This window comes from Mesoplodon bidens, assembly GCF_964165515.1.
Source record: "Mesoplodon bidens genome assembly, chromosome: 2".
Taxonomy (NCBI): domain Eukaryota; kingdom Metazoa; phylum Chordata; class Mammalia; order Artiodactyla; family Ziphiidae; genus Mesoplodon; species Mesoplodon bidens.
This window is the reverse complement of record NC_138177.1, coordinates 168,790,030-168,805,223: the sequence shown is the minus strand read 5'-3', so window position 1 is coordinate 168,805,223 and position 15,194 is coordinate 168,790,030. Positions and strand designations below refer to the sequence as shown.

At 45.1% G+C, this 15,194-nt stretch overlaps 1 protein-coding gene across 3 annotated transcripts; it reads right to left on the bottom strand.

Moving 5' to 3' along the window:
• Positions 1-5,090: 5,090 nt before the first annotated feature.
• Positions 5,091-14,062, bottom strand: ZNF436 (zinc finger protein 436). Of its 3 annotated transcripts, XM_081220707.1 has the most exons (4): positions 13,573-14,062; positions 12,220-12,314; positions 11,293-11,419; positions 5,091-8,846 (listed from the first exon to the last, which is right to left on the bottom strand). In XM_081220707.1, exons 2-4 carry the CDS (start codon positions 12,250-12,252, stop codon positions 7,594-7,596), a joined length of 1,413 nt encoding a protein of 470 aa, XP_081076833.1. In that variant the 5' UTR covers positions 12,253-12,314; positions 13,573-14,062; the 3' UTR covers positions 5,091-7,593. The 3 variants fall into 3 exon arrangements, with proteins under 3 accessions (XP_081076833.1, XP_081076834.1, XP_081076832.1); XM_081220708.1 differs by lacking the exon at positions 12,220-12,314; XM_081220706.1 differs by lacking the exon at positions 13,573-14,062 and having other exon boundaries at positions 12,220-13,084.
• Between the last annotated feature and the right edge of the window lie 1,132 nt (positions 14,063-15,194).

Genomic DNA, 15,194 nt, shown 5'->3' with positions numbered 1-15,194 from the left:
TTTGAGAGTCCGCCTGCTAATGCAGGGGACACGGGTTCATGCCCCGGTCCGGGAGGATCCCACATGCCGCAGAGTGGCTGGGCCCGTGAGCCATGGCCGCTGAGCCTGTGTGTCCGGAGCCTGTGCTCCGCAACGGGAGAGGCCACAACAGTGAGAGGCCCGCATACGGCAAAAAAAAAAAAAACAAAAACAAAAAAACAAACGAAAAAACAGTTGATAGTATGCCTGGAGGCTAGGACTAGGAGTTGAGCAAGAGTACAAATAAGGGACTTCCCTGGTGGTACAGTGTTTAAGACTCCACGCTTCCAATGCAGGGGTGCAGGTTTGATCCCTGGTCTGGAAACTAACATCCCACATGCAGCATGGCCAAAAACAAAAAAACAAAAAACAGAAACAGATGAAAGCTTGCCCCCTTCTTTTCCTGTTCTGGCTTTGTCCTATTCCAGGAGGGCCCTCAGGTCCACGTGTGGCTGCAGGTCCAGTCTCTGTCCATCCTCCCAAACCAAGGGCTATGGGTACACACATGGAGATTGGTTTGCCCTCAAGGGAACAAACTTGGGGAAGAGGCTTGAAGTGGGCTGTCCGGGCAAAGAATTCCAAGGTCCTAGATAGTTGAGGTTTGTGATCTAGAAGGGGAGTGGGGGGGAGTATGAGCTCTAGATGGGCACATCCCCTTGGCCTAGTGGGGAAAGGTGCAACTTTAAAGTGCAGGGCTCAGGGAGATGGCCCTGTTGCTCTGGTATAATGGCAGTACTACCTGGGCTAAAATCCAAACTCCAATGGAGTGAACATAACCAAATGAGGGTGAAATCTAGAAAGCATTCTTCTTCCCTCCCTTGCCTAAAAACCAAAGATTGAAGTCTTGTAACTCAAGAACTATCAATATGGAGATTTAGAAAAGGAAATCTTGGGTAAAAATCCTATTAGAAAACAGGACTTCATCAAAATTTAAAACTTTGGTTCTTTGGGGGTTTTTTTAATATAAATGTATTTATTTATTTATCTTTGGCTGTGTTGGGTCTTTGTTGCTGCGCATGGGCTTCCTCTAGTTGCAGGGAGTGGGGGCTACTCTTCGTTGTGGTGCGCAGGCTTCTCATTGCAGTGGCTTCTCTTGTTGCAGAGCATAGGCTCTAGGTGCACGGGCTTCAGTAGTTGTGGCACGTGGGCTCAGTAGTTGTGGCTCACGGGCTCTAGAGCGCAGGCTCCGTAGTTGTGGCGCACGGGCTTAGTTGCTCTGCAGCATGTGGGATCTTCCTGGACCAGGGCTCAAACCCATGTCCCCTGCATTGGCAGGCGGATTCTGAACCACTGCGCCATGAGGGAAGTCCCAAAACATTGGTTCTTTGAAAGGCACTGTTAAGGGAATGGAAAGCCAAAGACTAGGAAAAATATTTGCAAATCATATCTGATAAAGGACTTGTAAGCAAAATAAATAAAGAACTCTCAAACAAGAGATCCAAAACTTTCATTAGATTCTCAAAGGAATCTGAATCCTCCTGAAAATATTAACAACTATTGGCTTATGTGCTCAGCTTGGAGAATTTCAGAGGTTGACCAACAGCCAAACCTGCAGCTGGGAGCTTAGAATCCTGCCCAAGCTTCCTGTATTGAGAGCTTGCCTTGTAACATGTCACCAAAGTTGCCATGATGTCTAATCCTAGATAACTCTTCAAAGATGACAACGATTCAAGTACTGGAGCATGAGGGGCCGGTGACTTTATCCCAGCTTTACCTTGGGAGGGGGTGTCTTAGTTGGGCCACATTGCCTTTAGGTGCCTTTTTCCTCTTGCATTAGGCCTCACCAGATATGCAATGAGAGAATATCTACCGTTTCTACAGAATTTCTTTTACGAATAGCTTGTGCAGTGACAAATCAGAAATGAAGTCACCAGTCCTGATGAAGGGAATGAAGTTTATACATATTCTCCTCTCATTTATCCAAGAAATATTTGTTGCCTGCCTACTCTAAGTCAAATATTTTGCTAGGGGCTGAAGATACAATGATGAGCAAGACACAGTGATTTCTTCAAGGATATCAAAGTCTAATGGAGGAGATGAAAAAGTGAACAGGCAATTACAAAATGAATAAAGTGCTTTCGGTGGGATAATCCCAGGGAACACTGAACAGGACCACCTGATCCAGTCTCATGGGATCGGGAAAGGATCCCTAGAACAAGTTAAGTATGAGACCTGAAAGATGAGGAGGAGTTGACCAGAAGAGTGGAGAGAAAGAGATGCAGCTTGAAGAGCGTTGCAAGTACAGGGAAAGTGCAGAGAACTGAAGCTGACGAGGGCAGCAGAGGCCAGATCTTGATGACCTACATCACACTGTAGGCTGCTGGCAATGGGAAGCATGAGAAAGTTTTGCACAGAAGAGTGGCATGAAGGGATTTGCCCTTCAGAAAGCTCATTCTCGCTGCAGCAAGGGAGAACAGATGGAAGGGGGTTGAAAATAGATGAGACTCATTAAGAGATTGTTTCAGTAAGCAGGCTGTGGCTTGGTGATGGTCTGAATAACTGCAGTTAATATTTTGAGCCCCATTATTTAATCTTTGCAACTCTGTGAGATGGATATAATTACCCCCATTTTACAGATGGGCAATCCAAGGAACAGAGAAGCTAAGTAACTTGCCCAAGGTCACATGATAAGTGGTGGCAGAACAGAGAGCAGGTAGACAGATTTGAGAACTATTTAGGAAGTGGTATATCATAAGACTAATTACTGAAGACTAATTTTTCAACTAATTTTCATGATTGATTTTGGGAAGGTGGCTAAAGGAGAAGGTTTCAAGTATGATATGCAAGTTTCTAGCTTGGATGACTAGGCCATGACTGAGTTAGGAAATAACAGGAGAAGCAGGTGAGGGGGGACGGTGATAGAACAAAGTGGTAAATTCAGTTTGGGGTCTGCCTGGGTAATTTCCAAGTGGAGACGTCTACAGGGCAGCCGCAGGGGCTGGTGTGAGAGTCAAAGTGAGATTTTGATGTTATCAGCCTCAGTCTCTGCCAGAGGGAAAAAAAGCACCTTTGAAGAAGCTGAAAATGATACAAACTTCGAATATGAAGCATTTAGGAAAACAGATCATACAATGGGATTCACCATGAAACCGTTTTAGGTCATTACAGGGTAATTTTCTTCTATTCATTTTACTCATTTTTCACTAACAACTTTTTATTTTCTCCAGTCCTTTTCTCTCCACTAATTTTCTCCCCTTTGCCTATTCACATATCACAGTGTTCTCTGTCCTTAAATGAAAACCTTTTCCATTGCTTTATTTCCAGGACTTATTCCTTACTTCTTTTCATACAGTCTTCTCTCTCATCTTCACCAAAAGTTTGAAGTAATTTCAACTGGCTGCTTCTGATTCCTTATCTTCCATCTATTTTTTTTTTTACATCTTTATTGGAGTATAACTGCTCTACAATGTTTTTTTTAAAGATTTTTTTCTTTTTGATGTGGACCATTTTTAAAAATCTTTATTGAATTTGTTACAATATTGCTCCTGTTTTATGTTTTGGTGTTTTGGCCACGAGGCACGTGGGATCTTAGTTCCCCGACCAGGGCTCGGGCCCACACCCCCTGCATTGGAAGGCAAAGTCTTAACCATGGGACCACCAGGGAAGTCCCACACTAACAACTTTTTATCTTGAAGTCTCCTATAGATAAGCAGGTCCCAGTCGGCTACTCCATCAGAGTTAGGTATCTAACCAATGCTTCAAAGAGGTGCATTTCTCCCAGGGCGTAGGAACTCCTTTTTCAGCAGGAACACTAACCTTTGAAACACTAGGGAACCATTTAACAAATTATCATTTCAGTAGACTCAGTGGGGTTCTAATGGGTTGGAAGCACAGCCATAACAAAGGGCTAGCCTCCTAGAGAAAATTCAAAGAAGGAAATCTGCCTCTACTATAATCATGGCGAAACATTAACATGTTAAATGCCCTGAAGGAGTGGTTCCAGGTGACCTTCTCCAGCATTTTCCTTACTTTCCTACCCAGAAATAAAAAATGCTGAACATGTAGAAAGGAGAAAAGGAGTTTTAAAAAATGTTTACAGGAACTCTCTGGAGGTCCAGTGGTTTGGACTCCACGCTTTCACTGCCGAGGGCACGGGTTCGATCCCTGGTTGGGGAACTAAGATCCCGCAAGCCTTGCGGTGCAGCCAAAAAAAAAAAAAAAAGGTTTGATAAAATCTCTTTCTTTTTCTAGTCTTGGCCATAGGGTTAATTAAAACTTTTCTTTCGTATTTGTATTTTTCCCCGATTTAAAGCACTTCCACTCCCTACCTCTGCCTAGACTGGCCTTCCATTTAAAAAAATGTTTTTGTAAGATAAAATTACATGTAAGTAATTTGAAAATCATGGCCACACCCTAGTAGAACATAATCACTGCCTTAGGCAGACTGCACAATCATGTCATGAATATAGAGCCTTTGTTTCTAAGACGTATCTCTGTTCTGGGATCCTAATACTAATTTAATAAAATTGTTTTAGTATCCTTAACAGATACTCAAAAATATCTCCTTAAAGCAATATGGCCTCCTCTCATTTTTCCGTTAGGATTTTTTTTTTTTTTTTTGCTTCTGTTTCCCTTCTCCAAAGCTAATGAGTTACCCATATCAAATATTTCCATGTTGCTTTGCCACCAGCCTAATCTTCATAGGGAACTGTCCAGGTTTTTGCACTTGCCAAAATATGGCAATATCCAGAGGGTTCACCAATAATGTGAAGACACGGTATTCCCAAATTCCCACAAGAACATCTGTACAAATGCATCAATATAAAAACAATTGTGGGGCCTCCCTGGTGGCGCAGTGGTTGGGAGTCCGCCTGCCGATGCAGGGGATACGGGTTCGTGCCCCGGTCTGGGAGGATCCCATATGCCGCGGAGCGGCTGGGCCCGTGAGCCATGGCCGCTGGGCCTGCGCGTCCGGAGCCTGTGCTCCGCAACGGGAGAGGCCACAACAGTGAGAGGCCCGCATACCGCAAAAAGAAAAAAAAAAAAAAAAAAAACAATTGTGCCCAATTTTAATAAATCTGATGAAAAGCCGTTTTATGAATTGGTGCTGGATTACTAAAATAATCCTCAGCTTTTTGATTTTAAAAATTATACTTTTAATTACAGGATATTGTTAGAATAATACAGATATAGATAGACACAAGATAACTGTGACAAATACCATAAGGAAAACTGCTGTACATACTTACTTGTTCACTCACTCTCCACAACCATAGAAAACAGGCACAATGTGTCCAGGGTGTGTGCAGAAGCAGCCAGAGACTTGGGAGCAGAAGGCATGCAAAAAGCTTTAGCAAAGAGAGACTGAGGCATAACTTTACACAGAGTTCAACACAGCAAATGGGCAACAATTGGCAGGAAGAGAGGAGACAGAGCTGGTCCGGCCCTTGCCCTTTTAACTTCCCAACTGAAGTGTACATGTCTGGAGAGATGGCTGGGGCACTCAGAAGCCAAAAGCAGCAGAAGGAACAGCTTGGGGGCAGGGCAGGGGAGTAGGGAAGGAAAAGGGGGTGAAATAGTTAGGTCATGGAGATGCTGTCTTCTTCTACAGCCACTCCGAAGCTGATGCCCCTAGTGGCTCACAGAAACAACAGGAGAACTTTGATATTCTTTAAAACCACCGGCAACACTGATACGGGAAAAAGACATTTGAGTTTAGTCATCAAGAACATGTAAGTCATTCAACAATTAAAATATGAATATCCAAAGTCAGCTAGATTTTGTATAGAACAAAAAACATGCTCCCTGCCCAAGTTTGTATTTAAATAAGAGTGACAACATAAAGACACCTACTTGGTGGAGTGGTTTTTCATTGTTACTTTTGAGGTTGTGTCATTTGCAAGGGATGCAGACCCACATGGTTGTGGGTCATAATAAATCACTATAGTACACTACCTAAGGGAGACCACTGGCTCCTTTAACGCCAAGTCCCAAAGAGCTATGGCAAAAGTTTTTCAAATGTTACAACACTCACAATACAGTAGAAGAAACGTGGGGCAGGCTCAAAAAATATATATTCCTCACTCTAGTCCCATCTCCTGGGCATCAGTTCCCTCCCACTCCCACCCCCAAATGCTTGGATGAGCATCAACATTTGGGATATTCCTTAATTCCTATTTGGGCTGAGATTAGGAGAACTGACACTACTGGGCATAAATTGGGTCAACTCTTACATTAACCACTTAAATCTGTAGGCTGGGAGAATGGAAATATATTCCTATCTAGTTTTATTAATTCCCTGTGACTAGGCCAAAGAGAAGATAATTCAGTCTGAGAACAGGACAATCAACCTATTTGTCTGGTAATAATCTCCAACTGACTGATACATATAAACAAGTGCTTGGTTCTGTACAAAGACAGATCTCACAGGAGAGTACACATTACAGCACTAGTGTTTCAATTTTTTTTCATAAAGAATGAAAAAAAGGACATTTCTCACATTGGAGTTATGTCTGTAGTTCTGTCACATGATCAATATCACCCAAGAACATGCTAATTCCGTGTGAATTCAGTTTCTGCTATTGGAAAAACAATAGGATTACACGTTTTACATGTACATACACATGCCCTTATGCAAGCTAAGATAAACACTGGGATGTGGCCCTTATCAAATCCTAGAGTTAGCAGTATAGGGAGAATTGATCTTAAAGGGTAGAGGGGAAAGAACAGAGAAATGACCTGCATTCCTTGGGAAGGGACTCTGTGTTTCCTTCCCTGAAGTGGTCAATTCGACTTGCTCCTTACACTCCACCATCACTTATGGTCCTATCTTTCCTTGAAGATATTTTCCCTACAATATTCCCTACAGTGATCCCCAAAGAAAATTAATAAATTCTGATTAATGGCAATAACAGTGGGCATCTCTTGCTAAAGTCACCACTGTTGATGAGTCCTTGGTCCCCAAACCTGTGTCTCATTTTTCCTTTTAATCTGTATCTTCAGTTAGCTTCCACAAACATGAAAGCTTTAAAAAAGTTAATTAGAAACAATGAGGCAAAAAGTTATGATCATTGCCTTCATCATGCAGAATCCTGCTGTTAGGAAGACAGAAAGATACAAATGCATGAGCAACTCAAGGAGAAAGCCCTTTGAAGGGAAGATGTGTGTGCCCAGCTACCATGATGAGTGAATAGGTGTGGCAATTCAGGCAAAGTCTCTGGTTGTCTTTTACCAAAGCAGCTGTGACCACCCTATCACAGGTCAATATTTCCCCTAGCATAGTTCTTTGGGCCAAGGATGGGAGAAATTACTTTTAAAGATCTACTCCATTTCCAGGCCTGAGCATTTACCAGCATTTAGCACCTGGTCTTCAGATTTCCAGTTACTTGTGGGGCTGATTTTGATGAAATAGTCATTAATATTGGGTGAATAAAAATCACTATTTTGGAGGAAGGAATACCATTCCCAAAGCCATGGATCAGAATTTCAAGTGGCTTGTCTTCTTCGATGTTTTAAACTGTGGCCCACAACACGGAAATTCAGTAAAGTAAAAGCAGCTCAGTCTTGAGAGAGCTCTTTGATATCAAATAAAATTGTACCTTCAAATGAATCATTTCTCAGTCGTAATTACAGGACTTAGTCAGTGTGAACTCTCTTATGTTTAATGAGAGCTGAGCTCCGGCTGAAACTCTTCTCACATTCGGTACATTCATAAGGCTTCTCTCCCGTATGAACTCTTTGATGTGTGATGAGGTTGGAGCTCTGGGTGAAACCTTTTCCACACTGCACACACTCATAGGGTTTCTCTCCTGTGTGGGTTCTCTGGTGTTTAATTAGGTCTGACCTTTCACCAAAGCTTCGCCAACACTCGTTGCACTCATAGGGCTTCTCTCCAGTGTGAATTTTCTGGTGTGTGATAAGATGAGAGCTCCGGCTGAAGCTTTTCCCACAGGCGTTACATTCATATGGCTTTTCCCCAGTATGGGTTCTCTGGTGCTGAACCAAGTGTGAGATGCGGCTGAAATTCTCCCCACATTCATTACAGTGGTACGGCTTTTCCCCTGTGTGGGCTCTGCGATGGCGCACAAGGTCGGAGTTCTGACTGAAATTCTTCCCACACTCATCACACTTGTAGGGCCTTTCCCCCGTGTGGACACGATAGTGTTTGATCAGATCAGATCTCTCACTGAAGCCTCTCCCACATTCGTTACATTCGTAAGGCTTCTCACCTGTGTGGGTCCTCTGGTGCTGAGCTAGGTGAGAGCTCCGGCTGAAGCTTTTCCCACACTCCTCACATTCATAGGGTTTTTCCCCACTGTGGGTCCTTTGGTGCTGGATTAAGTGAGAGAGCCGGCAGAAACTTTTTCCACACTCGTTACATTTGTGGGGCTTTTCTCCAGTGTGGATTGTCTGATGCTGAATGAGGTGAGAGCTTCTTCCAAAACTTTTCCCGCACTCATTACAGTCATAGGGCCTCTCTCCAGTGTGTGTTCTTTGATGCTGAATAAGGTGGGAACTCCGACTGAAGCCCTTTCCACATTCATAACACTTATAGGGTCTGTCACCGGTGTGGGTTTTCTGATGTCGATTAAGGTCTGAGATCTGACTAAAGGCCTTTCCACAATGAGAACATATATGATATCGGATGCTTGTATGGACTTCTTTGTGGACAAGCAGATCAGTGACTTGTTGCAGAGGATAGCTTACCCACTCTTCTGCTGTTAGATCTCCCCATTGTCTTTCTGATCTATCCCTGTTTTCAAAGGCCTCTTCACTTTCAGGACTGTCCTCAGTATTACCAACAGGTCTTTCAGATGCAGTCCCAAATTCCACATCTTCACTAATCTCTTGCTTTGGATTCACCTCGTTTTCACTCCTGATTTCAAAATCTGTAATAAAAGGTGAAGAATAATACTGGTAAACACACACAAAAATTATCTACTGTGTGCTGGGCACTATGCTAAGTTCTTTTTTAATTTATTTTGGGCTGTGTTGGGTCTTCGTTTCTGTGCAAGGGCTTTCTCTAGTTGTGGCAAGCGGGGGCCACTCTTCATCGTGATGCGCAGGCCTCACTATCGCGGCCTCTCTTGTTGCGGAACACAGGCTCCAGACGCGCAGGCTCAGTAGTTGTGGCTCACGGGCCTAGTTGCTCCACGGCATGTGGGATCGTCCCAGACCTGGGCGCGAACCCGTGTCCCCTGCATTAGCAGGCAGATTCTCAACCACTGCTCCACCAGGGAAGCCCCATGTGCTAAGTTCTTTACGTGAATTACCTCAGCCACCCTGAGAGCCAGGCATTATGATGATTTCTACTTTATGAATGAGAGATTCAAAACCCACAGAAGTGACTCACAAAAGGTCATACAGTAATAAACGGTGAAGCTAAGATTCAAATCCAGTTCTGTCTGATAAAAGTTCATGCTCTGTATCACTACAGTTAATGTTTCCTTATGAATATTGTATATGTTCCTGGTGTTTCAAAAGAAGAAAACCATAAACAGAAAATATAAAGACTCTAAATTAGAATTTCTAAAAGCCAAGAGCCTAAATATTTTATATGTGAATGAATGTGTGTGTATGTGTATGTTCTTAACTTGTCAAGCCTTCTTCATTACCATTATATAATATTTACTAAGAACCTACTGGGTTAGCATGGAGAAAAACAAATTTTTATCAATCTATATCAAGTCTCGGTTGACAGGAAAAATGACAGCCAAATGTTACTTGCTACTTTTCAGTGGCTTTTTTTTTTTTTTTTTGGCTGCGCTACGTGGCTTGCGGGGAACTCCACCAGGGATCAAACCCAGGCCCAGCGCAGTGAAAGTACGGAGTCCTAACCACGGGACCGCCAGGGAATTCCCTCAGTGGCCTTTTAATGAAAATAGAGGTGGGAAGGTTGGAGAAGGCAAAAGAGATGCCTGGCTCAGAATATTCTTGGCATTGACTAGGTAAAGACTTTAAATGAAAATCAAAATATACAAAGTCACTGTCCACAAGAAACTTTCTACCAGACACTGCTTTTTCCAAGTTGTGTTTCTTGGTACACTCTTCAGAAAGAGATTACTAGGTATGCTGGGAGAAAAGGGTCCAGGGATAAATTAGTTTGGTAAATGGTGCATACAACATCATCTTCTTAGAAATTAAAAATGCCTGATATCACATTAAAGGTTCTGAAGAGTCTTGAGGTAAAGAAGCCTTGTAAACATTATCTAACTCACTCCCAAACTTATAGGGGCAAGAAATATATATATATATATATATATATATATATATATATATATATATTTTTTTTTTTTTTTTTTTGCGCTTCCATGCTTCCATCCTTCCAAAATGTGCTCCTTGGGCTGGACTACTGACATATAAATTCACATTTCTTTAAGATTCTCATTTCTTGCTTTTGTTGGATTGAATGGAATATTTGGGTTACTGACTACAATAGATCTGGGTAGATAACTTCACTTCTGGCTGCATTTTGAAAGGAGGGATCCAAGAAAGTTGGGACATCAGAGGGAGCCCAATTTAAAGAGGAAACCCTTCACAGTTTGCCTTTTGCTTGTTAAAAGCTATAGGAATAAAGATTTCATAAAAAGGAATAATCCTAATGAATGGCAGATGACCTAGTCAACCATACATGATTGCTAACTTCTGTCAAGTCCTAAAGGAGACAAAGTGAGTCCAAAGACTTTCAGCTCAAGAATACACTGTTTATTCTAGTTACACCCAGACCAAAGGATATCTAAGAGAAAAGAGAGGTTTGCAGACCATCAAAAAAATTAGCTTCCCTCTCTAATAGAATTTATGATCTCATTTAGTTCAGGATTCTTCTGGAACAACATCATCTGACACACTCAAAATCTATGATCAACTCTGAAACGTCTCTAGACAAGTACCTGCTCTGGATAAATAAAGGACCTAAGTCAAAGCTACAGCTCTGAAGCCAAAGCAAACACAAAAAGGTGGCTTTTGCCTTCCCATGAACCTGGGTCAGAACCCCTTTATCTTCTAGTAAAAGCACCATTTACAGGGGCATTTATATCCTGGCAAGCACCATTATGTCAGACCTGTTTGGTCAGTGATCTGTACAGACAGGCTGGAGAATGGCAAATGACTCAGGGCGCAAGAAATCTGAGTGTTTCTAAAATGTGCAAGAACGATTTTTCATTTTAGACCATATGACCTTGATATTCCCACATTCAAAGATCTGCCTGAGGACTCAACTCAAGCCAAAATCCAATTAAGAGCTTTAAGAATCAACTAACTAGGTTGTGTTGAAAGAGCTAAGGCATTTTTGACAGTCTCAAAAACGTGGGGTGGAGAAAGATAGAGAATCCTTACCTAATGAGACAACATTTCCATAATTCTCCTGCATAACATCCCTGTAAAGGTCCCTCTGTGTAGGGTCCAGAGGTCTCCATTCTTCCCGGGTGAGATACATGGCCATATCTTCAAATGTCACAGGTGCCTGAAATCACACATTGCTTCCTCAATACTTGGTATCTAGGAGGTTAGTACCAGCTTTTCTTCTCGAAATTAGAGACATGGCTAGAATTGTTGAGGAGGCAAAAGGTATTAGGTCTGATATGTAGAGTCCAAAGGAGATATAAATAAGCAACAAAGAGATGTGGCAAAGGAGAGAGCAATTTATGAGCTGACTGCTTTGGTCCCATGGCCAGATATCCCTGCCCCACTCCGAACCTTACCCTCTAGCAGTACTTTTCTCAGAATACAACTAGCACCTACATCATTCCATACCTTTACCCACACTGTTCCTATTTTCTTGGAATATCTTTCTCAGGGTAGTGAAATCCTACTGTTCCTTAAGGCCCTGTTCCAGCACCGACGTTCTTCAATGCGCCCCATCTCGCTGCTCTGCTACACTCCTCCCTCCCTCCCACACCTCAGATAGAATTAATACTCCCACTTCTTGGTTCCCACAGCATGTTGCTCCTACAGAAAATAGTGCTCTTATCATGTAGTTTCACGGTTAACCGGATGCATCTGTCTTCCTACTGATTGTGAGCAGGCAGGGAGGGCATGCCTCATGCATGTTTTGTCTCCCCAGTATTTAAAGGCAAACAGCAGGTGTTCAATAAATGCTTGTTTGTGGCTATACTGTCCTGATACTGGGTCTCTGGAAGCAGAATACCGAAGCAAGCGAATTACTAATCTCAGGGAATTTCCCACAGAGATTCGCGGAGCAAAGAAACGCAGGGACGAGGTGGGTAAGCACAGGCAGGGTCCGAGAAGCCACCCCCGGCTTACCTGGGACCCAGCCATGAGCAGGGTGGCTGCCATCTCGGGCTCAAGGATTCGCCTCCCAGGAGAGAGAGAGCAGGAAAAGCAGCTAGCAGACAGCGCTAAAGGAGGCGAAAAGCAGGGCGTGAGGCACAGAAACAGGCCCTGCCCACTCCCCGGGGCTGGAGTTCTGGCCGCCAGGCGACTGGGGAGGGCCCTGAATCCGGGCCGGGTCACTCTCCTCCCTGACCCTCGAGCGCGACCCGCCCTCCGTGTCTCCGCCACCAAGGGGTGGAGGCTCCGGGAATTACTAAGACAGCCCCCTGGCTCGGTCCCTCCCGGGCCGGGGGGTCAAGCCGAGGCTGTCTCAGGGAGGAGGCTCTCAGCCCAGCCCACAAAACGCCTCTGCTCTTCCATGTCGAGGCTGGGCCCTTTCCGGCAGCTGCCTCAGCCAATCAGCGAGCGAAGCGAATACGAGGCCCGCCTCTTGTAGCACGGCCGAGCACCTTTATCACGCCTGAGCCCGCCCCCGTGGCCTGTCGGGAGTTGGAGTTCCATTCGGGCGTACAAAGGCCAGTCAGAGGCCAAAAGCCACGGAGGGAAAAGAACAAAAGGGTGAAGAAAAAAGCGCGTCCTCCTAGCCAGGGCGGAGTATCTTCCGCTCTCCTCTCTTGGAGACCACAGCCGGCTTAAGCCAGGGAGGTTGCCTTGCTTCTCTTCACGTCCCTAGAAGCTTATCTTGAGTCGGACCTTAACTGCGACGTCGAGCCTAATTTAGGCGCTGGCCTGTGTTGAGTTCAGCTGGGATTAGCTCTCACTTGACATCCTGGGCCTGAGAGGAAAGCAGCAGCCGCCCACTCCCCAGGGGAGACTCAGCGGCCGCGCTGGAACTTTGAGCTCCACCCACTCACTACATCACCCAGCAGCGACTGCGGCATTCTCACACTGCTACGCAGACTACAACTCCTAGGGGGCAACGCGCCGCCCGTCCGCCAGCAAGTGTGGTCCGCGGCTGGGCCAGGCTTGTGTCCCGGCTCCATCGCTGTTAACCCTGTAGGGGCGTCCTTCTAAAGAGGGCGCTCCTTGAGGGGCAGGCTGAGTTGCGCCTAGCGGAGGGGACGCAAAAGCCGGAGGGAAATCAGAAGCGAGGGTGGGGTATAGGGGCGCGTAAGGTGGAGCGAGCGAGACCCCAGGGTTGGGAAGGACCGTCCTTATCATCCCTGAGGGCTTGCCTGCTAAAAGGGTTCCTGGCGGCCTCCCGCATCGATGGGATCGTGGGCCTCTAATGGCCCACGCCCGGCGGACCCTTAGGTTGTTAGCAGTCCCTGATCAACTGAAGGTGGGAAGCCGAAAACCCGAACTGGGAACGAACAGACCTACCTCCTGGCCCGCAAAAGATCCGCTAGGTCGCCGGCTCCAAGATCCAAGAGGCCTCAAACAGATTTCAAATCCGCAGGCAGAGTTCTCTGAGACTACAGACGTTCGGAAAGATTCTGGGGGTCATTGGCAGATCCTGTCTATCTCAGATCTGCAGGTAGATCTCGAATCCGTAGACGTGCAGGCAAAGCCCAGAGATCGTAGGCGGATCCCAAGGACTCACAGATTCCCGAGACCTCAGACTCTCAGACAGCTCAGAGAAACCACAGGCTCCTAGGCAGATTCCTGAGACCACAGCAGCTAGCCAAGAAACACCACCAGCAGCTAAGCTACATTCAACTGGAGATCTTCCGAACGGAAGGACTTGCAGCCTTCCCTTTCCCCAGCCAGGATGAGAAAACTAGACAATGGAAGCCGAGCACTAGGGAAAGCAGGCATTCTGCGTGGGGAAGAGCTCTGAGCTCGCTGTAGCCTTGGAGAGGGAAGTGATGGAAAAAGAATATAGCAGCTTATTAGGGACTCCCACCCTCTTCAAGTTATAAATATCCCCAGAACCTTGGCTACGTGCCCAGAAGCCTGTTGTCTCTAACTGTACAGGAGACTTCTCTGCCTGGGCTGGGAAAGGGGCTTTTCTTTTGTTTTGCAGATATGTCCACCCACTAAGTGACTTGAATTTTTTTCTTCAAACGTGACTCTAGGCTATGCTTTTATTAGTGAGTGTCCTGTTCCCAGTGCCCAGTTATCTATGGTTAAATTACTCAAGTGTCTAAAAAGAACTAAGACCCTACCCAGCCATGAAGCAGACTCTCCCACTCCCGCTCCTCCTCTCACTCCCAACTGTGAGGCAAGGAATTTTTTTAGATACCACAGAATTGTACCATCCTACCCCGTCTAAAATTAATATGGGAACCACAAAAAATAGAATCGCAGAGGGTCCCCAAGAGGCAGTGTCCTGAGTGGGAAGTGTGTGGGCACCAAGGTCAGACAGACCTGGGTTGGAATCCAGTCTGTGTATCCCTTGGAAAGACATTTAATCTCTCCAGGCCTATTTCCCTTTCTGTGAAATTGGGTAATCGTACCTAAGGTGGTGGTGAGCAGTAAGTGAGATGACTTAAAGCATTCGACACAGAGTGAGCACTCAGATGATTGTTGGTATTATTATTAATCCTGCCTTTGGTGGCAGGAGAGACTTTCAGAAAGGCCTGTGGATATTTTCACTGGCTCAGAACATCTGGGCAGTCAGAGTAGCTGGATAGCTTTGAGGATCTGCTGATGACTGTATTATCCATAGTGTTTCTGCTGAAAATCCAGAGAGAACTGGAAGTTGAGCCAGTTAGTTGGGTTCAAGAGAACTGGTGTATTGAGCCGAGTAGAGCAGAGGTATTTGGGGCTGCCAAAACCCCAGCAAGGTGAGGCCTTGCACTCCCAGGGAAACCTCTGGGACAAGGAAGAGGGAGATCGGTTCAGACTTTGGCCAAGTAATTGCAGGTTTCTAACTGGGCCGAAGGTGAGGTGAGTGCCTGAGCCCCTCAGCTCAGTGGGGTTCCCTTTTCATCCCTTCTCTGACAGATTGCTTTGTAAACTTTCTTAGGCCTTTACTTTCCCCTTGTTCCAGAGCTTTAAGT

Coding starts and splice junctions, on each gene's coding strand:
- ZNF436 (XM_081220707.1), bottom strand. CDS start 12,252: ATGGCAGCCACCCTGCTCATGGCTGGGTCCCAG. Junction 11,420..12,219: donor TGCTCATGGCTGGGTCCCAG/GTAAGCCGGGGG, acceptor GTGTGATTTCAG/GCACCTGTGACATTTGAAGA. Junction 8,847..11,292: donor TGGAAATGTTGTCTCATTAG/GTAAGGATTCTC, acceptor CTTTTATTACAG/ATTTTGAAATCAGGAGTGAA.